The following is a 27,595-nucleotide window of genomic DNA, read 5'->3' as shown; positions in this document are numbered from 1 at the left end:
TCTCTTCATACGAGACTTCCATTTCTCCCAGCCAGGCGCACCCAAGTACCACTGCCGTGTTCATCCCTGGCCATGCTGCAGGATTCTGCTACTTAATGCTTACACCTTCGAGGAGTCAGTCTACCAGGAAAGTATGTTGATAAGTTTCTTTGTGGCCAGCAATGTGTTCTGCAGATGATGGGAAAGAGAGAAGAAAAACAAACAGAAACTTTAAGCTGTCTCTTCTAAATTTCAGTGGTGGTAAGTCATTTGTAGCTGACACTGTAATGCAAGAGGCAGAATTAAAATGACGTGCAACGCACTTTAAAGTGAAAAATGAAAATATTCTGTCACATGCTGTGGTTGTAGTTTTACCAGGCCTTTCTAATTTGATACATGCTCTGCTACAGAGGAAATGTCTTCCCATATTTCCTCAGAATCCTGGCTGACAGAAGACACTTCGGTTGGTGTTGTCCGCTAAAAGGGTTCTTTTCCATGCAGAAATCATACGATGTGCCTCCTGCAGGCATTTCTTTGTGACAGCATAAATGGCTGTGAGAACAGCGCAGATGAAGAGAACTGTGGTGAGTACTGCAACATCTGTAAGTACACAGAAACAAAATCTGGCTATGGGATGTGCTCCTCCAGCTAATACACACCAAATCACTAATAGTCAGCAGATGATCCACAAGTCTGACAAGTCTAGGGTTTTCAGTGTAACTGAATATTTTCTTTTCTTCAATAAGTCAGGGAATTACACCATGCTGGTCAGCAAAGAAAACTGACAGGGTGTCTAAAGGCATGCCCCAGGCAAACTCCAATGCTGAGATTCCCATAGAATCCCTATTATATTATCCTCTGCTGTGGACAGCGGGTAATCACTGCACACCTCTGTGGGGAATCCTTCAAAGTGGGTGCACGAACTCCTGCACATAAGTAGTGGTAAGCTCAGTAAGGCCTTCTACCAGTAGAAGTGAAGAATCCTTATTCTGTGATGATTTCAAGTGTTGTAAGAGTCTTAGATATATACATATTTTTGTATATGTGCATAAGCACATATGCACTTGGTGGTGATCACACTACCATTCTTCTCTGTCTTACTGATCTCCACACCCACTCTCAGTCCAAAAGATCAATGAGGAAGTCAGATCAACGAGATCAATCTCCTTTTGGGGCTAATAAATGATCCCTATTTTGGAGTATGATTCCCTCTACATCACATTTGACTTCCTCTGTGACTCTGAAGCATGTTGGGTCAGAAAATAATGTGTTAACTCCACTGTCATCTGCTTTGCATCCTCCCTCCCCACCTGCCTCCTAGTGAAGTTCTTACATCTATTTCACTTCCTTTTCCTCTTTGTAGGTATTTCAAATCATCTGCCTGTGCCTCTTTTTCATTACCATCACCCCTCAGCTACCATCTTTGGATGTGGTCCTTTGTTTATGACTTTCCACATTGCACCTCTCCTGTTTACTGTTCACCTGTGTACCAGTGCTGCTACTGGATCTAAACTGCACTCTGGTGTACTAACACAGATGATTGCCACAAAGACTGATATTCTCCAAATGTAGTAGGGATTCCTACCTTCTGCTAATCTATTAAAAAAAAATGATGTCTAAGCTTTATAAATTTTAACTGATTTTCTCTCAAATCTCATATAATTTGTATAATTGCCTATACATTTAGCTGGTCGAGTAACAATCTGTTCTCATAATTTTCCATGGTTTTGCCTGATATTTGAGATAACCAAACATACCCATTTACTGAAACTGGTGTAAACTTTCTGGTTTTTACTGAATCACTTTCTGATTTTCAGTCTTGTCCTAGAACACTTCCATTATCATGTGTAGATTTTCACTGTAAATAATTTGTAAGTGTCCATACTTTACCATATATGAGTTTCTCCACTACATTAATCATTCTAATTTAGCATTCAGTTCTTTTTATCAATACATCTTCTAATAATATTTTGCATCAACATTAGATTTCTCTCTCTATTTCTCTCTCTCTCTCTCTCTGCACTGCTTATAGTCTGGTACACTTCTGATATTCAATTTACATGAAATTTCTTAATTTGGACTTATAATTGCTACTCATAATCAGCAGAAAAGACAATTAAAACAATCCATCTGAAGATTTACTTTTGGTTCCATCACATATAATAAAACACATGTACCCCACAGAAAAATGGTCATTAATGTTCTGGTTTTCATTAATAGGCAATTTAAAGTACAGCTGACAAACATTAACACTTTTTATAGGAGATAATAGTGGATACGCAAGTATCTTTGATATGGTTCATGGAAAGCCTAATTATCTGGATGTATCAGAAGAATTCTAACTTAATCCTAATGCCCTTATTAATAACCTTAAACTATTTTACACTTCTAAAGCCTTTCACTGCATACATATATTTACTATAGTTACAGAGATATCTGGAATTTTAGATGCGCTCAGGGAACTCCTTTACTTTCCAGAGCTTTTTGCGTGCATACCAGAGAACAGCAGAGTAATGCAGTGTGGAATTTACTTGGCAGTGCCAGCTTGCAGCTTTATCAAGTCGCAGGAGAATGGTAATTTCATTTCTGGAAACTTTTGGAAAGTCAGTATTTGTTTTCAACCCACTCAGGAACAAAAGAAAAAAGAAAGGCCTCTCTATGAAACATTTTTTAAAAAATTAAAATCTTGAAACGTTTTATGTTGATCCCTTCTAAAATATTTATTCCTACCTACAGATGAGGTCTCATAAACCCAAAAGCCTCAGCTCAGAGCATTAGAGCTCTGGAACAGCTCTTCAGATGGACTGCCGAGTTGGGGTACCCAAAAAGCCCTTCTCTTAAATCCCAGAACTCAAGGACAGTGTCTTGGCAAGCAAAAGGCAAATTTAGATGCTGTGGTCCCTCTGATCTGCTCTAAAATCAAAGCATCCAATTCCTCAGTGAATTGTAGTGACTTAAACAAATATGATTCTCCAGGGGGAACTGTTCCATCAGCAGTTTCTCACACGTTCTCATTTGTATGTGTATATAAATGTTGTGTTTCAGTTACCCTCATTGATGGACAGTAAGCTAATTAAACTTGATTTATGTTTTACTTATGTTTGCTTTCATTACATGTACAGCACTGCAGTCCTAGGAAGTGCAGCATCAGTTTTTTAGATCATTTCTGATAAGTGAACCTTACTAAGGTAATTTGGGGATGTTGCATCTAGATGTCCAATCCCTTTCTAAAAAGAGGTCTCAGAATGTCACTCCATCTGATCAGACGTACTTGATGGGTCATGCGTAAGACATTCGTTCAATAATTCCTTTTCCCAGGTCTCCACCAGCACCCAGAAGGTTGTCACTGCATGGGAACAGAACTAGAACGTGCTGCTGTTAATTCAAAATCTGTTCCACTTCTTTCAAGTAACGCAACCCTCCTGTAAGTAGAGTTCCCTCTGCCCTCCAGCATAAAGCTGTTTTACAAACAAAAAGGTGCCTAAACAAACTTTGCATAGTGCTACACTACCAAGTATGGGTCCTCTGCATTCAGAGACTGCAGAAAGGGTTGACCCACTATAGATATTTACTAGGTGATTTACTAGTATGTAGTGAATGCTGTGAGCATTTTGCTGCAAGGCCCACTTCAGAGTGGAATTCATCTGAAAAAAATATATGTCAGCACTGTAAACCAGTCATCTAATATATGTCATATGAACTGCACACAGAATATGTTTACTTCTCTCCTCTAAAGAGAGCTTGGGGTGTTAGCTGAGATGTGCATTTTGCACTGTAGATGTTTACAATTAGGTGAGTTGAATACTATTTGGGTTTGTCATTCCTATTGATTGAAGTCTGTCAGCCCCAGGCCACTCACTAAAGATCACTGGTTGTGCAGCCAGCACTGGGGTAATGAGCACCCACCAAATATTGCCGAAGTGACCGAAGCAGGAATTTCAGGATTATTGTTTCTTAATGATGACTGACAGCTCCCTATTTCATTTTGCCAGCTCCAGTTCTACAGGTTGTCAAAATTTATATACAGCTGAATACTTGTTAATATGAGAAATTCTCAAAGATCTGTCTGGATCACCGAAGGGAAACATTTTAAAAATGCCAGTCTTAAAACTCAGCAATGAAGTTTGGCCTTCAGCTAGCTTGTTCGAGCAGTCAAGTGCATTTACCTTCCAAACAGACCAAAAGGAGGCCTGCCATCTCCCAGCTAACCCCAGAAGAGCACTCAAGCTTCAGCTCAGGATTTAAACGATAAGGACAGATGACAAAGCAGCTGAGGTTACCCAGGTTTCACAGGCAAAGTAATGCACCCAACATGCTGCACCCCGTCTAACGAAATGGAATGTGCCCAAAGTCCTTTCTGGACTCTGACCCTGTGTCAGCTGCACCCAGATTCTGGTTTTTGACAATTGCAACAATGACCAGTTAAGACCTAATTTAAATATCAGTCAGCAATTACTTTTAGGTCACTCACACACAACCAGATCCTTTCTCTTCCAGATGAAGTTTTCAGCAAGTGTACAAAGGTGAAGAAAAATATGAGTATCTTGACAGTTTATTAAATTATTACATGAGTGTACAGAATGGAGTATACAGAGTGAACAAAATCAATATACATTCACCTGTGTGATCACTTTGTTAACAGTATAGCATGGCATTTGCCTTTGAAATTCGTGGTTTGATCATATTGGTCTTCCAGTGTAGCCATATGTGCAGAGATGCAGGGAGTTTTGTGTGCAATATACAGAGATCTAGTCTTGCTCCCTGCCACAAAAAAATAAGTAAGCAGAAAACAGGTCTGTCTAATAAGAAATACCACCATTTTGTCATTAAACTGCACCTTACTGTTTTAAAAGGTTAAATAAAGCAGCTTTTTAATTTTTTTTTTTTTCCTTTTTCTCTTTTTTGATGCTAAGCTACCATGGAAACCAACTGCAAAATTATGCAAATAGCTGTACACATGGCAAGTTCTCCCATGTAGTCAATCCTGTCACAGACCTCTAGTACATTTTTTTTTCCAAGCTGGGTGGCGTCTTCCATGTTCTTTGTATAGTAAGATGGCCTTTGACTTGAAGAGCTTATACAGCTTCCTCCAGCTTCCTGGAAGAAATAGTCTGACCTGCATCGAGTTATGAAGAAGTCAGGCGCTCAAATATGTTACTTTGTTAGGTAGAATGACTTGTGTCCTTTTTAAATACGGCTGTTGTTAGTAACGAAAAAAATCAATCAGCCCTATACCTCAGGTAGTCTTACAGGATTAAGGCATACATACAAAGCTAGTAGGTATGAAGTCTACATAAGAAAATAGGGACAGCTCCAAGGGTAAGAATTCACATACCAGGCTTAAGATAAATCCTTATAAACCCCCTAAGTACACAGTATAGGAGTATATTGCTTCTGACTGGATGGTGTATGCCTTTTATTCAACAGTTCCTAATGACAGCTCAAACTGCCTTCCAACCAAAAGTGCTTAGCAGCCTGCAAGAACAAGTCATGTGAAAGTACCGTATCATTTGAAGAGTGGGCAGAGTGCTAGAACTGACTTTATATAAAAAAATTATACATGCCACTAATTTTCAGCTGAGTCACATCAGCAGGTGCAATGTATGTTAGCCTAAATGTGCCAAGAAGGATGGCTAGTGATGGTTCACGTTTAATGAAATTCAAAATAATATACCTATAGCCAGGAAGACTATTGCCTTTTCTCCCCAGCCTCCAGTGCTTTCTATTTTGTATCTTATTTTTTATACTCTATGATCTTCTATTCCAAAAGCCTGATCAAGAAATGGGACGTGACACACCCTGGAGACAGACACGTACAGAATAGCCTCAAAGAAGTCATTAGAAAGTTCTGTTCTGGTGGAAAATATTGAATCTGACTTCAGTGGTGTTACACCAGGCACTGATTTAGTAGTGTGCTTAAAATGGCAGAAGAGAATAAATATGGGATTATAAAACATTTGCATTTCTAAGAAGTTAATGAATTATGATTATCCTGGCTTTCTTACCTTACCTGTGCTGGATTTCTACAACACAACTGCATTCAGAAAATATCAAGGAGAGCATTCTTTGGACTATGCAGACTTCAGAAATTGTGAGTACATTATTGCCCAATTTTGCCTTTTTAAATAACTGATTGCCTCTTGGGTATCACAGAGCAACCAGCCTCCCACAATAAAGGAAACAGCATCTAAATTTCAGCCCTTCAGAGTCTCATCCAACCACTATTCTGCATATTCCAGTAGCTCGAGAAAGATGTTAGAAGTAAGCACTTCATGAATTTTAACTCCTGTTGTGACCCTAATTGCACACAGGGGCAAAGACAAATTGCTGAACTTCTTTTTGTATCATTATCCACCCATTATAAGCTTCATTTCCTATGTGTACCTGACACTGCCTCATTAGTTGATGTTCACAAAACATATTGGCCAAATTTTTCAAATGTCAGCATTACTAGGCGCTCAGGTACCCTTACCACTTCCAACCGCTGACACAAGCTCAGTGCCTTTGAAAATGAGGCTAATCTTTCCATGTTTTTATCAAGTTTTGAATACCAAGCTACAGGTATTGACATTTTGATAGATTAGAATGCAGAATTTTTTACTATGTCTACGTCAGTCTAAAAAGCATATGTGTAAGACCTAGTCAAAAGTTGTCCATTGTACCATAGCAAAACAGATCCACCCCAGTGCAGTGCAAAACTATTCATAAAAGCACATTTTTAATGCTTTACCCAGCATCATTCCAACTGCACAATATTATAAAAGATTAAGTCAAATGCTACTGCCCTTGCAGTAACAGTCAGCCTTTTATGAGATAGAAACCTTAAAATACTTTCAGTCGGCATTTTAAAATCAAATATTGCTTGTCACAGTTCTTTATCTTTCTGGTTGCTCTCATCAATTGACTGAAAGGTTTCTGCTTCCTCCCTTTAGAAGTAGTCTATCGGTTTTTAGATCGTGTTGTTTTAGTTTCCATGTTATATGTTTTTGCCAACAGGTATCTCAGGCATAACTGTGTCACTAGTTTGAAACCAGCGATACTCGGAGATCTACACAAATCGAAATGGCTGTGAGTACCCATTTTCTCCTTGTCTGTAAAAGTAGCATTCATCACTGGCAGTGCATGTGTTTATGGCATTGATCTAAAAAGAAAGGAACAAGGCAGTAAAGCTATGTCTGCAACTGACTTTCTGCACACACAAAAAAATTGGAATGACTGCTGAAACTTGCAACTCCTTATCACACAGGTTATGTTTCAATTTCTGGAGGTAATATCTAGGTCTAGTTATTTTGGATTAGCAGAGGTAAAGCTCCCTCGTGATCCCTCATGATTTGCTCATCCCAGCCATTTTTTCATTGTTTCTTTACAAGGACTGGTGATGTAGTAAAATATTACTTTTTTCCAGAATTCTAGATTACGACCCAATAACTGCTGAGCCCAGCAGTTATTTACCATGCTAATGTCTTTGTTTTTTTTTTCGTAAGTATTGCTTTTGCACATTGTCATATTTATATTGTTCAATATCCAAGTAGATTTCTTTCTATCTTTTTTGGTTTTCCTCCAAGTTCTTCTCTTTCTTAAAGACTTTCAAACATCTTCATGAAGGAATCACGCTTGTCACGCTGGATCCAAATTTGGATTTGGATTTCTTATAGGTGTCTTCCATGCTAGGACTATCTTTACTATGTTTCTGTTAAAACTAAAGCACATTCCCAAAGCTGTAAAACTGTTTAGAATCATATCTCTTCTCAGAACACCTACAGGGTACTCACAATCTAAACTGGAAATTCTTGGATACAATCAGCAGAAACCTAGCATCTCCTTTTAGAAAACTGAAATGGTATTTAGGTACTTGAACAATTTCCCAGGCAGATATCACTGTGCCGACCATAACAGAAAATTCCATATCAGGCAGAGATGACAGTATGTGGGAGAGATGTGAAGTCCTGTAAGCTTTTTCCATCACCCTCACCAAGTAAACCAGCGCTTGAAAAGCATAATCTCAGTTTCTTGGAAAAGACCACAGTTTTTTCATAGTATCCAGGCAAATAAACTACTTGGTTTTGCTAAGAGAAAATTTTTTGCTACTAGTCCCTTGGCTCAGGGCAGAGAAGATGAAAAACTTTGTGTCTTTACTGATCCTTTGACTCAACTGTTTCAGCCAAGCTCATGGCAGGCGGGTGCTGGCATCAGAGCCAGCAGCAGTAGCCTTTGGCCCGGGCTCCACCGAGTGAGCGCTGGCGCAATGGATGGAGCAGGAGCTGAAATACCTTTCTTTCTACCCTTACCAGCTCCCATGGGGAGGAGTTTGAGGAAGGTCACAGCCTGTGTGGAAAACCTATAGTAACTGTAATTAGAATGTAAATTATTTAATAGACATTTTTTTTCTGAGTTGTTCAATTTCGCAGATTTCTCAGTCATTCCATGAATGAATACATTAATAAGCTACTATCGGAAGCAACTATTTGTGCTATGTTTTGCTACTGGTAACTTAATAAATCTTTTTTCTTGTGCAGTTTCTGTGAAATCTAAATTAACTTTAAATTTCAAAGCAATTTAAATCTGATCTTGGATTCTTCTCTCAGAAGTTTACATTTGCATATCTTTCTTACACTTACATATTGTGTTATGAAGGATGATAAAATATCTTGTTTTCTAATCATGTTTTAATTTATGAAGATCCATGATAAACAATTCACTTGACACTGTTTCCAAGACGATCTGTACTCAAATGCCTCTTATTAACTGGATGTAAGTAAATTATGCAAAAGTTTCATTTGATAAATGAATATATATTTTCTGTGAAGATAATTCTTTTGTTTGTTCTGTTAGACCAAGCTACTTCTAAAAGTGTGACATTCTAAAAAACATATAACCTTGCCAAAGTCGAACCTCACAGTGTTTCAAAGGAGTGTCTAAAAGAATACCACAGTCCTCTGCTGAAATAAATCTTTAGAGATGCTTCTTGTTCTCATGACTCTCATGAGTTTAGCAAAATTCTGTCTTTCACTTTAGTTTCCCAATGAAAATGAAATCAGTTATTGTGAATGCATGTTTATCCTAAGTATAACCTAGAATACATAAATATACGTTGCAATTAAATGCAAAATCTCCACCTAGTGGTCTCTCTTTATTCTGGTAAACAGATTACACAAGAAATGCCAATGTATTAGCCTATTATTGCTGAAATGGCTGCTGAGCTGGGCCATAAATAGACAAAATTACAAGGAAGAAAAGGGTATAATTTGCTGTATTTGAGATCTACATTCATATTCAAAACTAGGTAATAAATTTGAGCTAATTTTGTAAGAAATAAATAGAGGAAGGTCAAAAGAAAGAAGACTAGCCCAGAGCTTAAACTCCCTCCTGCAAAACTATTACACAACACATGAATAAAACCACTTTCTTTGCTTTAATAAGGGATTTTTGAAGGCAATCATATTAAGGCCTTAACCAACACCACCTTCCTGGAATGCGATGCGCTCACTGTATTGTAAACAAAAGAAGTATGAAAATAAGGCAACAAAACCCTTTTGAATATGCGTGACTCTCAGTCCTCGACACAGGATTTCTCTCAATGTATAAAGCCTCATCAGGACAGTTGTGCTATTGTCAAGGAGGTATTCTTTACAATTAATTGAATTATTGTATGCTCAGTCACATGGCACATTTTGGCAATTGTCACGATCACTTGTTTCAACAAACAGAATAAGAAACAGGCATACTCTATTATTTCCGCCTTGTGATCAGACCATGCCCACCAGGGTGCTTTTTAAACTCCACTAAATCCTGGGACTTGCAGTCTGATCACGAAGCAGAAACAATATAGTATGCCTGTATCTCAACCTACAGATATTTTTTTCCTGTTGAATCCATTCCTCCTTCAGACTGGGTTTTCCCTTTGCAGGAAACCTCAGCAAAGTATTTTGTTGCTGCTAAAATCAAATATATTGCTATAAAGTAATAACTCACATTTCTAATTTTTTTATATTCAGCTATATCTCCTACGATACACAGGACAAGAAAAGCAGAATCTGAAGGAGGATCAAGTACAAGTACTTGGCGTACAAGTATCTAAAGGGTGGGCTGAAGGAGGATGGAGCCAGGCTCTTTTCAATGGTTCCCAGTGACAGGACGAGGGGCAATGAGCACAAGTTAGAACACAGGAAGTTCCGTTCAAATACACGGAAAAACTTCTTTATGGTGAGGGTGACAGAGCACTGGCACAGGCTGCCCAGGGAGGTTGTGGAGTCCCCTTCTCTAGAGATTTTCAAGACCCATCTGGATGCAGTCCTGAGTAACGTGCTGTAGGGAATCCTGCTTTAGCAGGGGAGTTGGACTAGATGATCTCTAGAGGTCCCTTCCAACTCTGAAAATTCCGTGATTCCGTGATTCCGTGATCCTGTTCATGAAGAAAAATTCTATGTTTCAAGAAATATAAAATGTTCCTTGGTGTTATACATGTGGTGTCCTACAAATGAGGGACTGCAGTGGGACTGTATCAATCGCAATGAGAGCAAAAGCAAAAGAAAAGCTAAATTTGAACATGTAAAATTTCTGTCTGGATAGCAAATCCCAGAGCCTTTAATCAAATAAAGTTCCATATTTCTCTTTTACTTTGCAAGCTGCTTGTTTTTAATTAAAACTAAGGGTAGTTTTACTGAACTAACTACTTAGCCTTGTGTAGGTTTCTTTTGCACTGATTACAATAACACACCTTGTTATGGCTTGGAAAAATTAACCAGGGCCCTGCGTAACTTCTAACACAACTAGAAAAATAAAAAGCCAAGTAGTCACACTGAAACATGAAATTAGCACTCCATATTAAATTGAATCATTAAGTACTTATTCTAATATATATTTTACTTTGCAGGTTTCTTCACAGAAATCAAATTTGCTTGCTGCCTGCATATACCTTTTCCTCATTACAAGATTCGGAGGAATTGTGAGCTTTCTAAAATCTGTTTTTGAATTCTAGAGTGTGAGCTATTACATGCCTGCAATCTGTGAGTGTACTGCGCCTTTCCTGCCAAAGGTGAGGCAGGAGGCCACGCAGAATCAAAGACAGAAGGACAGAAAGATACCTGGCAAGGAGGAGCTGGAGGAAGTGCCTAGGGCAGCATTACGGGGAGAGGGGGAATTTATTCCGAGACTTTCCAGGTCTTACAACACACAGCTGTATGGGCTAAAAAACAAGGTCTCCCTCTGTCCCAGTGACGGTCAGGGTCCCTCCTTTCAAGTGCCCAGCTTCACCTGGGTCCTCTGGAGCCAATACTACATTTTCCAGGTGCTTTGGCTCACCCACTGAGGGTATCTATATATCTTGTATAATCTATAGAAAGATAGCTAGGGCAACGTCTCTGTGCTTTGGAGGTGAACCAGCCTCTCCCAGTAGCTGTCTGGGGAACCTAGGCACCTACTTTAGGATTTGAGACTGCCACTTCCCCTGGGGATAAGCGTGTTATGCATTAGGCTCATCTGCATATAAAGTAGTCACACTGCATCTGGGGTTTGGCTGCCTCATTATCTGGCATGACATGTTTAGGCAGAGACACAAAACAGCTGCAGAAGGTGTAGAAGCGGAAAAGAGAAGGGAAAGGTTGAAGGAGAAGAGGAGCTGTCAGTGACTGGAGTGATACGAGTGATGGAAACAGGCTACTACTGGCTGTGGAAGGAGAGTAGCAACTGGTGTTTTTTGTTAAAGATGTTGATTTGCTGGCATGGTGAAAACTCATTCACTAATACCGATCCTCGGTGTTGAATATACTGTGGGATTTTTTTTTAATTTTTTTTTCTTTGTTTTTCCCTGTTCTACCTATATTAAATGTGAAAGCTTCACATCTATGTAATTATGCTTTGATTCACCTCACCTCTCAGCAGTGATTAAATTCATAAATTATAGAGAGACCCTGAGGCAACCAGGTTCCCAAATTAGATACCTCAGCTGAATTAGTTATGATGAATCAGAGCTAAAATGATCCATGTTTAGCAATCACCAAACATCAGTGCCTGTACCAACTGGCTTCAAAGTGACTTACAGATCCAATAAGAGCAAGGAAGTACTGGATGAACTGAAGTAATGATAAAAGATAATTTTGCCGCTATTAAAATTTTAAGTAAGATAGTATGCCTCCTCACCTTTAAAAAAGAGAAAATCTGAGCCTTAGAGTTCTTAAAGTTTGTATTGAAAGGGGTGGGTGGAATACTAAGCATGAACCTGATCGCTTTTGTTCTCTATTTCTCCAAGGGATCTGTCCAGCAACATGATTACAAAATCAACATGGTATATTTTTATAGAGCTGAAGTATTTACAAAAGCTGGAAGTTACGAATGAGAGTTCCCAACTGAATTTAAAAATGTAATATTTTAGCTTGTCTTTTTTTCCTGAAATAAAATATGAAATAGTTTATCTTTCTTTTAGCAAACTGTCTGTCAATCCACTTTCTCACCTCTCTGAGGATTGCTCTGAAAGTCACTGTAAGCAGCTTCAGTCACTGTAAGTAAAAGCTGAAATATTTTACTAACATAGCACACTAAATAATCTAATTTCTTTCCAGGAGAGATATTCATCAATTACAAAAGGCACGTGAGGTATTGATTGCCATTCTAACAGATGCTGAATGTGCTTCGAGTTTCTATTCCTACAGGAGTGCTCAACACCCAAAGGTAGCAGGCCAAAATACGGGAATGACAGCCATACAATTTGCTCAGTTTTACTGCTATTCACAAATGATAAGCCTAGGAGCAATCAAAACACATAAATTAAGAATAAATTACACAACAAGCACAGCCAGGGCACTTGGGCCAATAAGGATATAAATAAATGGCAACAAGGATTTTAAAATTTCTATAAGGCTCCTTCAGGGTGGTTCATAAAATACTCACTTCACAGGGCTGGTGATTCAACCACATTTTTTTTAATTAAGTATTTTACACAAAGCTCAAATTCAGAAGTTTTCTTTTTTTTTTTTTTCAATTTGCAAAGATTGACCCTCATGTAAAAGTACACCGTATAATTTCATTGGATTCAGAGTTGAAAAGCAAGACTACTATTTCTTATTTTAAAATGTCATTCTGTGCCTGTGGAATAATTGCTGGAGGTGACTTAGAAATTAAACTTATATTCATATTTTAAGGAAAGGTAAAGCATTGAAGAAACTTTCAGGACGAAGTGCAGCTGGTGGGCAAGGGTTACATTCCACGGAGGCTCCCTAGGCAACCTTAGATGTAACACCAGGGGAGCCTGATGTGCTGACTCTAAGAGAAACTGCACAGGGGATGGAGCGGAGTGAAGACACCAGGGCCAAGCTCTGTGATAAGATGGGAACTTGAAGGTATTATGGAACTGATAGGCTGCCTAATTGCTACCCTGAGCCAACGACCTGTCATTTTTTGACAAAATGCTATCCTTCGGGCGAACTTTGCTCATTATAATCCCGTTGTAATGCTGAAACACACCTCTGTCCCAAAAGCTACCCACCTCCAAGATGCGACCACCCCTCGTTGAGCTTATGCTCCAATTTTTTCCTAGTCTATACCTTTAAAGGGAAAGCGAAAAAAATTTTACACCAATCATAACAAAAGTATGTATGACTAGAGTCCCTCAAGCACCACCTGACAGGTAACAAATAGTATAAAAATAGCTTAAGAGAGGAGGAATGTCAGGGAAGATACCATTGTGGACAGGGAAGATACCACCATGGTCAGGGAAGATACCACCGGAGTCAGGAAGACACCATCACTGACCACCCCTGACCTCTGGGATCAGTTGATGGGCTGAGCCTCTCTTCCGCCCCGTGAGGACACTTGTGGGTAAGGTTTGAACACTTGGCTATACCGAGTGCTTCCCCGGGAAATTTAGAAATCTCTACAGAGTTGCTTTATGACATAATGCACTTGTAGCCAGGCTGTAATACTAACAGTACTTGCATGTGCTTTGCAGACAGTAACTTTTATCACTGGCAATCGAAAAGAACTTGTGCATCTGTTGCTTCAAGAAACTACACTTTTCATTAATCTAGCTGTGAGAGTTCTCATTGAACGCAACCAAACTCCTTAAGTATGGCCATGCTAGTACATGGAACACAACTAGACGAAAGGTGCATGGTGTTATTAGTGCATCTGCAATTGTGATAGTTCAATATATATTGAACACAACTGACTTTTAACACCACATTGGGCATCACTCAGAATCTAAGCCTAGCCGCCCCCAGACCCTCTGATATCTGAGGACAAGTTGGAACACAAGGGGGTTTATATTCTGCCAAATTATTTTGGCCTTTAACACAACAGTGCCATATGGCTTCTTCTTAAAAAGCGGTCCAAAAGAAGAACCAAATGTTATTTTTAAATTCACACTATTTTTTTGTTAAGCAAAAATGAAAATATCCTGAATAAATCTCAAAGCTTTCCTGCAACTCATTGTCTGATACTTTTCTCCTGTGCCACACAGTAAAAAACACTGTGAGGAAGTCAACACACTGGGTAATATTCAGTTCCTTTTTGCAGACCCCCCTAAGTGTCCAAGGGTAACCAGGAGATCAACGGGTCTTAGGTCATTACAGTAGGGGAAAAATTTAGGAGATTGGTTTAGCTGCCCACAGGTCAGATGTCTAGTGCTACTTGACATCTCTACAGCATCCCCACTCCAGAAAGTTTTCGGTCTCTCATGGGTCCTGTGTTGTGTGTGTGCCTGCCCACACAGGTGTCTTAGATACTGCAGGACATGCCAAATACTACTAGATGGAGCATTAGTCTGGACAGCCATTCAGCAAACCAAAAGCTAGTTGAGGTTGAGATAAGCCTTTCTCCAGATCCTAGTGACTGTGTTCACCACTGGCTTATTCACTTGTCCATGTACAGGAGTCTGGTGCCACTGGAGATGCCCTTAAGTACCAATCCTACCTGGCTGTCACCTGCTAATCCATAAGGCCACTGGTTTCCTGTAGGTCTTGTGTCGTATCAGACAACTATACATGGACATCCCAAATGGATGTCTCCAGGGAGCCTCAAATGTTTTTTGATGGATACCTGAGTCAATCATGCAGCAGCTGTGACAGAATAACTTCCTTTTAGATTCTTTTTCAAGTTGCGTTACAGCTCTTTGCTTCATTATTATTCACATAATTAAACGCAGCAAGTATCAATATTCTAGTCCATAAGCCACCACAGGAACAAGACCGTAATCATAAGATAGGACATTGTTTTGAAATATGGAGGGAGATGTGCTCTGCTGCTATATAAACCTTGACCAGAGCGGAAAATGTAGTTATTTCAATCTGAGAGCACATTAACTGTGACAGATATGGTACTGCCAATGTAACAGTACCACCTGCCTGCCTGTCAAAATGATTGTCTGATCCACATTTCCAACTCCAAACACGCAGTACAGGAACAAAGAATGTAAGACAGTTATAATGTGTTGTCCCCCTCCCTCCCCTGAAATCTAACCGGGCTAGAATTAACCAGAACAAAGTGATCTCAGTAATCATTCATTTTTCCAGAAGCCTTGCTGACAGCATGACAGGCGTTTTATTTCATGGGATAGACAGTATATAATCCAAAAAAGAGTTTTTAAAGTTTAAAATCTTGTGGAAAAAAATGCCACTTGGCTTGGGCCCAGACAAGACCCAAACCAAGTCCCAGCCTAATCCTCAAATAAAATTTGAAGCTCTTGTCAAAATGAATCTCCCCCGTGTCTTCCCAGAAGTGAAACAAAGAATACACCGGGTTCTCTAACCGCAGCAACAAGAGGGGTGATTTCACAAGGTCTCTTCAGTGAGCTGGGGATAGTTGAGGCAGGAGCATCTACTCTCTACAGCTACCTGAAGGGAGGCTGTAGCGAGGTGGGAGTCAGTCTCTTCTCTCAAGTAACAGCTGATAGAACAAAAGGACGTGGCCTCAAGTTGCACCAGGGGACGTTTGGATTGGAAATCAGTAAAAATTTCTTCACCAAAAGGGTTGTCAAGCATTGGAACCGGCTGCCCAGGGAAGTGGTGGAGTGGCCATCTCTGGAGGTACTTAAAAGATGGGCAGACATGGTGCTGAGGGACATGGTTTAGTAGTGGTTTTGGCAGTGTTAAGTTGATGGTTTTAAACTGGAAGAGGGAAGGTTCAGATTAAACTTTAGGAAGAAGTTTTTCACTTTGAGTGTGGTAATGCACTGGAAGGGGTTGCCCAGAGAGGTTGTTGAGGCCCCATCCCTGGAGGTGTTCAAGGCCAGGCTGGATGTGGCCTTGGGCAATCTGGTCTAGTGGGAGGTGTCCCTGTCTATGGCAGGGGGGTTGGAACTCGATGACCTTCAAGGTCCTTTCCAACCTAAACCATTCTATGATTCTATGATTCTATGAAATATATCATCTGTACTCTGTGTTGCCGTTGCTGTGAACCAGTTTCAAGTTATGCCAACTGCATCATATGAATAGAACAGGGTTTGGGTTTTGTGTTACTAGAGCATCGATGATGAGATTTCAGTACCTGTCACTCTTCTAATGTTTCATACACCTTTCCCTAAAATATCACCTGTGCAGATAATGTGTTGAATCCCTTGAAATGCTGCTGCAGGAGAGCTGAAAATGATACACTGCAGTCCAAGGATGCCCGTACCTGCACTGAGTGCCTACTGCAATGGGTTCACTCAATATTGCGCGTTTCTGTTACTGTTTTTGCCTCTGTCAGGTGGCTACAGTTGGCTTTGATAATGCCAGGAGCTTCTCCTCCTGTTTGGATCACAGGTAATCAAATAAGCTATCCCCGTGGCTTCTTTTTTTTTTTTTCCATTAGAGCCAAATGTGCAAAATAATGAAGTTCTGTCACTGTTTCTGGCCTTACCGGGTCCTCCAGCACATGCACTCCTGACACTGAATTTGTAGACTGAAAGTCTATTGGGATGGTGCAGAATGAAGCTCCGCTTTCAGACACTTCAGGAAAGGCTTACTGAATATATTCAGTACACAAAGTGTCCTTTCACGGCTCTTCTCACCATTAGGATTTTTATCAAGTTGAATGCTTTTAAGGCTTTCAGTGCCAGTACTGGCTTTGCTTGCATGAATGTAATATTATGCAAAACCTTCCCTTTTACCGATATGTAATATAACGTTTCCCTGCTGTATGGAGCATATGTCCCGCCCAGCCAGCAAGTCCTATTGAATCATGCCATGTCACAGACAGGGGGAGGGATATATTTCTCCATTATTTTGTTTTCAAGGTTCATTTTAACTGTTACTGGCATTTCCTCAGGACCTATTCGGATAGTCACATACGCCCATTGCTGTCCTGTTCTTGTTTGTATTACAACAGAACAGAAGTTGAAATTTTGCATAATGTTTCTGCTTACAGGTGTCCCCAGTTGCCTGCCTCCTACCACTACACCATGTGCTTTCCAAGCACAAATACAGGCTGGGCAAAGAATGGATTGAGAGCAGCTCTGAGGAGAAGGACCTGGGGGTGCCGATTGATGAGAAGCTCAACATGAGCCGGCAATGTGCGCTCACAGCCCAGAAAGACAACCGTATCCTGAGCTGCATCAGAAGTGTGGCCAGCAGGTCAAAGGAGGTGATTCTGCCCCTCTACTCTGGTGAGACCCCACCTGGAATACTGCGTCCAGCTCTGGAGCCCTCAACATAAGAAGGACATGGAACTGTTGGAGTGAGTCCAGAGGAGGGCCACGATGACGAGAGGGATGGAGCACCTCTCCTATGAGGAGAGGCTGAAAGAGTTGGGGTTGTTCAGCCTGGAGAAGAGAAGGCTTCAGGAAGACTTTATAGCAGCCTTCTAGTACCTAAAGGGGGCCTACAGGAGAGCTGAGGAAGGACTTCTTACAAGGGCATGTAGTGGTAGGATGAGGGGGAATGGCTTTAAATTAGAAGAGGGCAGGTTTAGATTAGATATAAGTAAGAAATTTTTCACTCTGAGGGTGGTAAGGCATTGGAACAGGTTGCCCAGAGAGGTTGTGGAAGCTCCATCCCTGGAGGTGTTCAAGGCCAGGCTGGATGGGACTTTGAGCAACCTGATCTAGTGGGAGGTCTCCCTGCCTATGGCAGGGGGGGTTGGAACTCGATGATTTTCAAGGTCGCTTCCAACCTAAACCATTCTGTGATTCTTCTTGGCACATGATGTGAGCAAAGTGGGTTGCCCCATGACACTCCATATGAACATTTTTCAGTGCTCTGCATCACTCTTGCCTCCTGTACGGCAGTCTACATCTGCTGCAGATGCACCACATCTGCTCTTGACTATACCCTTCTCCTTCAGTCCTGTGCTCCTCTGTCACTCTTGGGGTTGGAAGGAGGAATCTACCTGCACACTAAACATCCCTCTGTCTCATTACATGTGTGTCATGACAGGTCCTTGTTGGTGTCTTTGGCCCCTAGGCTCCATTTATGCTAGAAAATACAACTGTCTGGCCTAACTAGCCACAAGGGACAAAACAATGAGGCAGTATGGATAGCCACTTACGCTCATGTCTTGGCCCTCTTCATTTTACCAATGCAGATATAACCTGAATGTTTTATGTGGTCTGGTTATTCAAACTAATATTTTCTAACGTTAAGTTTTCTGATACATTTTAGTCTATTTTTATAAAGTTTTCTTCTCTGAGAGGCTCCCTCTACAGTCAGCAGGCAACAAGAAACCTTGCGTGACGAGTCATTTGACCTAGCTGTGTCTGAGGAGATCTTCTCTCCACTGACTCTAAAGTAAACTCAGCTACAGTGAGGAGGCCTGATGTCAGGTGAAACAAAACCCAACCCAGATGTCTGAATCTACAAAATTAAAAAATAAAATAATTTAAAAAAAGAGTCATCCTCGTTCCTAATGGAGGAAGGCCCAGGTCCTCACCTGCAAACACACACTCCTCAGTGATTTGTACTTCCAGTTGTACACACCACTGCTGAATCATTCACTGCCGCAGCTTCTGCTTCTGGTCACCTAGTACCTATGGCTTGTGCAAACTCCAGAAACGTGACAAAATATTCAGCTTCCATCAGCCTCCTAGACCGTCTGTACACTTGTCTGTCCTTCCAAAGGGAGGTCTGCCTGTTTTGTCTACAGCAGCTGCTTCCACTAACTGAAACCCAAAAGATCTTCAGTGTCCTTGTCTTTCCTCAGTGGGCCCACAGCTACTTCCCAGTACTTTGGATTTCTCGTCAAAAGCTTGCAAGTCAGTCTTACCTTGAATAATAGAGGGGAATACTCGCTTCCCCGAGGAAAAGCTGAGAGAATTATACATTTTGCCTTCTTGTCTTATTTCTTCCTCTCTTCTGATTCTCATAGCAGAAGCTGTCTTTTATCTCTGCCTGTTCTGGGCTTATTAGTGCTTTCAGTTCTGTGACTCTTTTGTTAGGCAGAAGGCCCTCTGGGCAAGGTTCATAATAATAAGGTTTTCAACCACACTGCTGTGAGCAGTTGAGCTTAGCACCCAGGGAAAGAGACAAAAACCTGTGCAAGTCACTTCTTGTGCTTCCCTTAATGGATATTGCATCGGCTGTCGAATGGCACAACTACAAAGGGAGTTCAGGCTAAATGCACATCCCTACAACACAATCTTCCAGCAAAAAGCTCAATGTGATGAACAGTCGTAAGATCATTCCTACTGAATATAGCCAGGATTTTTCCATAACATAGTGTCTGTAAGACCTGTGATTTAGGAAGAAGCTTGTTTGTGGAATACAACATTAGATAACTACAGAAAGCCTTATTTCCTGCAATTTATTTACAAATCATAACATTTTCATATTTTACAGATACCTGGAAATGATTGAGATTCTAAATATAAATGGAAGAATGTTTCAACATATGAGGAACCTCTCCCACATGTATGTATGCTAAATAAAAGGAAGGATAATTAAGGGGATGGGAAGTCCATATAAAAATGTCTAAAACCATCTCAGGGTGTTGCTTTTCCATATTAATTCCACCGGTGGCCCAACTTCTGCAAAAACAGATGAAATGTTTCACCCTTTTAAACAGAGAAAGGAAACATGCTCCTAATTTTGTTCCCTCATTTCTAGATCATGTCACATCACTTCTTTTTCTGCCCTTCACACTTCTTTTTGTGGCTGAAGCGGAATAAATAGAACTGTTTGCTTACTTGGGAGTTACTGCAGCCTTAAGCTTAGCAGGCAGGAGTAGAATATCTCATTCATGTACACCAAAACTGGGAAGAAACAGAAAACTAATTATATTTTGGACACAAATAAAAGCCATATATGTTCATAGCAAAAACAGAATGTGTGCTGTATAGACATCTTAGTTTTCCTGTCATAAAGCATGCTTTTTTCCTTCACAGCATGTCCCAGCTACGTGCCAGTAACACCAGGTGCCTCTGAACTGCAATCCCTGAGCTGAGGCAAAAGGCTTTAGGTGTGTCGCACATTCACACTGAATGCCAGCTACAATAAATAATCAAGTGTCTCTTGCATCTCTACATAATTAAAATGTCGTTCTTGATGAGAAATCTCAAGGCTTATTTTTTCCTTCTGATTTTGGTCTAGAATTCCTCTCAAATGTTTATATTTGCTTATTCTCTGCCATGAATGTAAGTATCTTCTTCAACTGTGCAATGTTCTTTCTGATTTATTTCTAAAGAGCTCATATCACGCTCTTTCCTCCACTCTTTACTACTACTTGAAAAATAAAACTCAAATCAGTGACTGTCCACTTACTTACCATCAACATGCAAACTTTGATATATCATTGTTCATATATTCCATAGCTGTAATTATATCACATCAGAATTGTATTTGTAGATCTATCCTTCACGTTTTATTTTTTTTTTATATACCAGAATATATTTTTAAATCTTGTAGAGGTCAGTGGGATGTAAGGATACATTTCAAAACAACCCTGCTCTTGCAGGCTTTACTGTAATCGAGCCTTTATGTTCTGTCCCACAAGCTTTCTTTATGAGAGCACTGCCGCTGAAGCAGAGAACTATTTATTTAAATAATAATAAAATATAACAATAAATATATATTGGATAGAATAATAATAAAATATACCCATATGGATTGCTGGGTTTCTCGTAGCAATAATCCCATTCTAGGATGAGGACCTTTTTGGAAATTATTGTGGGAAAAAATAGTTTGTTTCCCATTGAATTCTGATCAAAGAGAAGAAATTGGAGACAACAGGTATTCCCTTGGTATTTTTCATGGCAAGCTTAATTTTTAGTATGCTGTACTTACTGATTAATACTATTTTACTAGAAAGACTGGTAGCAGCCTACAGAACATTCACTGATAGATGCACTCCTCACAACACTATTAATGTTCGTGTTGCAATACTTCCCAAAGGCCCACAAAAGGAGCAGAGCCTCACGCGCGGTGTGCTGGCTGCACACTTAAAAGGCTCTGTGTCACCTGAAGAGTTTTGCATCTCATTTTAACAAAACACAAGGGCGTGTAACAAAGAGGAGGAGAAGACATAGAAGGAAACAGTAATCTGAATAACGATGAGGTAATTAAATTACTTAGTGATGCTGTGTGTACAACCCAATGGTTTGAAACCTTTTCATTTTTATAAATCAGTAAAATCAGCAACCTTCAACTACTACCAGTATAGTCTTCATGGGATTGCAGAAAATGGTGACAATATAAATAATTTGGGACAAAACTTTAAAAGCGTAGCTTTATGTGCATTATACTGGCTGGGAATAATGATTAAATATATATATATATAAAATAAACCGGAAATGAACAGGATAAACCCCAGAAACTTCAGCCTGAAACATGTCTGAGCTGGTTATGCTCAGTCTCAGAGCACTCACTCACAGCAAAGGCTGAGAATTATTCAAACTGCCACCAAACGATCTTCTCCCTGACTTGCATTTGCAGAGCCACAAGGGTTATTTCGTCAGTACACATACATTTACACAGTTATTCCTTGTTTTATCTCTTGATATCAAAAAGATGAAAAAGCTACATACCAAAAGATAAAACTAGTCTTCTAGAATTATACTGAGTAGAAAGTAAAAATGGCAATGCACATGTCAAATCAGATTTGTGTAGTGATTTCCCATCAATAAAAATATTATGTTACGCATTCCAATTCCTTTAGTTTGTTTCAATCCATATTTCTGAGCAAGAGCCTGCTTTCAGGTGCTGGGATCTTGACATAACTGGGTCCTTCAATGGCTCTCAGCCACTTACCGGAGTACTCCAGTCCATGGAGTTGCCACCTGATGGACTGCTAAAAGCCTTGCTCTGCAACACAGCACAGCGCCATTAAAATCCAAGTTGCACAGCTTGCACTGCACATGTTCCTCCATCAGTATTTCGGGATGGATATTTATACAGAACCAAGGAAGCCAGTCTGAAATGAACACATGCCTCAGCTTGGTTTGTCACTTTGCCGGGGAATATGATGTTCTTTCCGTACTACGTGAGGTTCCTGCAGGTGGTTTCTGTTTCAGACTCGCTGCAGCATTTCCAGTCAGGAGACCAGATCTCTGTGGAGTCATGAGCCCACCCATACCGTGCATTAACTATGTTTCTATAGTAACTTCTTACAACTTTTTTCACATCTCGCTGTGTAACAGATGGGAACACGTGGTATGTGAGCAGGCTGTGTGACACTAGACAATCTTGAGGAGCTGTTTCTGACATAAAATTGGTATCAATGTACTACATGCACATTAATGTAAAAATTGTAATAAAATAATGGAAAAGAATGAAACAGAGAAGTGGTCAGGAGAAAGGGAAGGGAGGAGAGACCATTTCAATGCTCTTTGGTTCAAATCTTTTTTCCCCAAAGGTGTGTACCCTCCATCACCGTATTGATTTTGTAGATCAGCACATTTTGCGCTGTTCAAAAAACTGCCCTTCAGACATCAGAAGTAAAGTCACATTCACAGGGATGCTGCTGTTGCCAATCGATTTTTTTTTTAATAGTATTCACTGATGCCATCTGCTGGATTCCTGTCTTTGTCACTGACATCCTCTCCGTGTTACAGCCGGACATTACAGGTAATGCTGTGTAAGACTGTGATTTCTTTTGTTAAAGATTCATTTAAAACAAACTAATTCTGCCAGAGGAATTCTATGCTAACCGTGGGTGAAGAGTAAGTATTGCCCAAAATATTTGACTTTTTCTATGTTCGAAAATTAGCTTTAAATTACATACATAAAATCTTCAATCCACATATGTAGGTGAGAACCAGAATAAGCTATCCGGTGAAGAACTACAGTAGAAGTCTGTGAAGAAGCAGAAGACTGTGAAGATGCAAAATCCCACAGTAATACGTATGAATAAGTCCATCGGTTTGACCATCGGGGAAACAAAACTATAACAGGAGGGTCTTTGAGCAACCTGGATATCACATTTATAAGTGCAGGCAATAATTTCCAGGGGTTCCTGAGGAGGCTACAGGCCCTCCCTGGTCCCGCAGGGCAGCACACGCTCTCCCCCACCTGCCCACAGCGGAGCAGTACGTACAGTCGCAGAGGTCCCCATCACTGCACTGGTTATATGCAGTCCGGCTAACCTTGCAGCTGCTAACGAATAACACCGTAATAAAGGCATCCCGCTCTCCCATTCTAATTCTAGAAAATTGATAGCTCGTGTTTGCAGAAAATTGGGTAAATAATTCTCGGTAATAGGAAAGGCATTAAAGAAATGTAGTAAATTGTCACTGGTTTTATCATAAAACCTATTTAGCCTCGTGGGAAGCAGTGAATTCCATTCGTGTAACCAGGAGAAAAGTGATTATAAGTCGTTTGTTAAAAATAAAACGCAGCTCTCCTTAGGGTATTCAGGAGATGTACGACTGTGGCTGGCGTGGGGATTCACGGTGGTGAGGCTCTACACAGCTCCGCTCACGGCCCTCTGAGCAAGTCTCTTCACCTCTCTGTATTCCAGGTTCCCCTTTGTAAATTAAGAATAACAACAGCTTTTGTAAGGCATTTTCAAACCTACTGATGAAAATTGCCATGTAAAAAATAGGTATGTGATTTGGATTTATATTAAATACTATCCTAAAGAGAGATGGACTTCAGCTCATGTTTAGTGTTTTTATTAAATTCCAGCAGATATAGAGAAAAAGACACTCTCTAGAGAAAAGCTCGGTTTTTTCCCCCTTCTCATGAAAAGCCATGGTGAACTCAATGAAAACCACAATGAGAAATGTTGAATTCAAACCCCTCTCTTGTAAAAATAATACCATGGTAGCGTTCTGCAAAAAAATGATATAAAGTGACATAAAGTAAAATAAATTACATGAAGTAAAAATGACATAAAGACATGTTTGCTTCTTCAGCATTCCTACTACAGAGTATACAAAACACCTTACCTTTTTTCCTAAACACTGTCCCGTCCTGGATAGTGATACTTTTTCTGCCAATACACAGTGCCTTGAACTCCTTTCTCTATACTCTCACAACTAGTTTCTTTAAGGAGAAGTTAAAGAAGTTAAAATGACTGGACAGTCATTGAAGGAGGGCAATTTTCAAAAGTGATGAAAATACTTTGGCCACTTCAGCCATGCAGACAGACAATTCCCTCACCTATAGCTCTTCATTTATGCTTGGATTTAAAAAAACAAACAAAAACCAAAAACAAGCAAACAAAAAAACCAACCCCCAAAAACTCCCGAGGACAGTACTTTTATTTACCAATCTACAAGTCGGTGTTTCTCAGCAAGATAACAGAAATGGGACCTAACAGCCTTACAGCTGCATTAATCTCTCTGAGATTCATATGTAGATGCTTTTTGGCCGCTACCATCTCTGCACTCCTCTTCCTGGAAATTAAAATGACAACTGTTGCATTCATCAGGGGAGATTTGCAGTGCAGATTGAACCACAAGCAGACTGCGCACTGGGGCTAAAACCAGCAATACTTTTCTGCTACTCATCCCCCCTTCCCCAGAGAGTCTGTGTGTCTGTACTTGTTAGTCATAGTCTTCATATCATATATACAGATTAAGGGAAGGGATCTTTGTCTCTTTTGGTATGTACTACCAGTTTCAGCACATATCCTTGTGGAGAGGTGTTTCTCCCAGGGCCGGAAGTCCTTGGTGGGAGAAGGCCAGAACATTCGACGCAACGTGTAAAACTATATTAATCTTTTAAGATTTAAGTAATATGTGAGGTCTGCAGAGCAGTGAATGTCTCTTTGTGCACATAATGTCACTACTCAGAACTGCAAGACCCGAGCAGTGTTATTATAATATTTTTAAGGTACTAAAAGTCAAGTGAAACTTCCTGTGCAAGCAGCAGAACCCAGACTGAAATAAAAATTTAATAATGAAGCTCTCAGAACGACCCTTGAAAGCAGTCAATTCAGTTTTCATTGCGCCAGGTTTTATGAAGCATAGGCATCCGGGCAGCATGGGTAAGCACATGCTTGGGGGAGCATTTATGGGACTGAGGCACTTGCAAGGAAGAACAATTCCCCATTATTAGTTATGTTTTGGTAACCACCTTAGTTATATTTTGATTTTATTGCATATGAGCTGCCTACCTGTTATAAAGAGAAGAATCAAGCTCTTAGAAAAAGCGTAAATCAAAACTTTCAGCAGATTTTTTTTTCAACAGATTTTTACAGATTTTTTTTTTTTTTTTTAAGTTTACTAAAGAAAGCTTCAGAAAATGTTTTGGAAGCTCCAGTTCATAGATCATTCTGAAACGTTATCAAACAAAAGGAGTTTGGAGCAATGAGGAAGATCCAGAAAGGGAGGAAAAGCCCCAAGTGTATGGGTATAGCACCGAAAATGAAGAGGAGCCTGAAGAGTTAACATTTCTCAGCTGAGATGACGAGACTGAGTATGTGCTTTGGGCCCACCCAGACTGAAATACGATGGATATATTTGAACCACCACGAAGGCAGGAAGTCAAGTCCAATAATAAGGTCATTGTACTGTGGCAATGAGCCCAACTGTGAGGTTTTTGACCCAAGTATTCACACAGCACACACTTCAGCCTGCGATCTGTCTGAAGAAATCTAAATTTCCTTTTAGGTATCAGAAGATCCTCTCAGTTAGTGACCCAACTGACCTACTTTCCAGTACTGATTAACCCACTGGGTGCCTTAATTTGATAGACACTGTCCTGCTGGGCCTGAAGGGTCCCTGGAGCCTCTTGAGTTCAGTGTGTTCCTGGTGATGGCAGAGCAGGAGTCCAGGGGCAGAGGATCTAGCAGCTTGCTGGTTTGTATCCGTGGTTTCTCTGCTTATTGTTGTGGAGGTGAAGTAGGTTCTGGCTGCTGCAGGTGCTATAGGAAGTGCCCTCCCTCAGACACAGCAGGACTTTGGATACACCCGGGCTATTACGATGGATGGGGATGCCAGGGAAGGAGCAAAGCAGCCCCACTGTTGGTACTGCAGAAGGGATGGTCACATGCTGGGGCAGAAAGCAGAGGGCAGCACCCCAGCGAGGCTGCTCTGCCACCTACAATACATATCACCTCTGCAAACAGAGGTGCTGCCAGCTACCCATCGTCCAGATTTCACGTGGCTGCCCTGGAGAGGAAATTTCCTCCCCTGCACTCCTTCCTGACATACCACCTGCTGCACCTCTGTCCTACCTATGGGTTGCTACCCATGTGCATTGCACTGGTTAAATAGTGGGGATGGGAAAGAACGTTGGTCTGGGATACACCTCTCTGGGCACTTCCCTAGGACAATGTACACACTATTTGTCATGTTCTGCTCTCCTTGGCAAAATCTTCACATAAAGCGGTTCTTTCTCTTGAACTTTGGGATAAAGTGGAACTTGATCTTTATATAGCTTTGCTCTCCACCCAAATTTGATTTAAAGGGACAGAAGGATACTTTTCCACATCCATTGGTAATCTGTTTCAACAGATTATTATTTAAAGTATGTCATTTATTAAAATAAACAAATTAATTCAAATTTGTGTTTTCTGGGTTTCCACTTGCTGAATTGCTTATGAATACAAAAGAAGAAAGCTTTTTCTGACTAAAATATCTCAAAAGACCGACTCTCATTGTTAATACTTAAAAGCTATTTGCTTTTTGCAACACTACTATTCTTTTTTCTATTAGTTTTAAACTTTGATGGCCCTGCCCACCTCTGCTAAGATGTAAAAAATGAAAGAGCAATTGTTAAAAAGCAAAAAAAAAAGAAGAATTATAACCAGAATCAGAGATTACAGAACCACAGAATCACAGAAAAATTGAGGTTGAAAGGCACCTGGAGATCATCTAGTCCAACATTCAAGCTCAAAGCTGAATCAGCTACAATGGGTCTTTCAGGATCATGTCCATGTTGGTTTTGCGTATCTCCCAAGGTTGCAGACTCCACAACATCTCTGGGTTGCCTCTTCCAGTTGTTCACTGTACAGTTAAGAATTTTCTTCTTACATTTGAACAGAATTTCCTGTATTTAAATTGGTGCCCATGGTCTCCTCTCCTGTCATCAAGCAACACAGAGAAAAGTCTGGCTCTGTCTACTGTACTCCCTCACATCAGGTATATACACATGATGGTAAGATCCTCCCTGAGACTTCTTCAAGCTGAAGAGTCTCAGCTCTCTCAGCCTCTCCTTGTATGCCAGATGCTCCAGTCCCTGAATCATTTTCATGGACATCTTCCTTGAACATGGTTCAGTATGTTCTCTGCTGTGCTGGGGAGCCCAAACATTCATCCAGCACTCCAGAT

At 40.3% G+C, this 27,595-nt stretch overlaps 1 protein-coding gene across 1 annotated transcript; it reads left to right on the top strand.

Annotated features, from left to right (window-relative positions):
• Window positions 1–490: 490 nt before the first annotated feature.
• On the top strand, window positions 491–24,393 carry RXFP2 (relaxin family peptide receptor 2; the record flags this gene model as incomplete). Its single annotated transcript, XM_082495742.1, is given in 15 exon segments — window positions 491–563; window positions 3,298–3,403; window positions 5,990–6,070; window positions 6,976–7,047; window positions 8,659–8,730; window positions 9,400–9,403; window positions 9,405–9,467; window positions 9,975–10,034; window positions 10,958–11,014; window positions 16,657–16,712; window positions 19,722–19,797; window positions 22,766–22,821; window positions 22,823–22,862; window positions 22,865–22,943; window positions 24,233–24,393. Coding segments are annotated over 15 exon segments (1,056 nt in total).
• Window positions 24,394–27,595: the final 3,202 nt, after the last annotated feature.

The sequence above is a fragment of the Vanellus vanellus genome (assembly GCF_965231255.1).
Source record: "Vanellus vanellus genome assembly, chromosome: 1".
NCBI classification, from domain to species: Eukaryota; Metazoa; Chordata; class Aves; order Charadriiformes; family Charadriidae; genus Vanellus; species Vanellus vanellus.
This window is presented reverse-complemented; position numbering and strand designations above follow the sequence as displayed.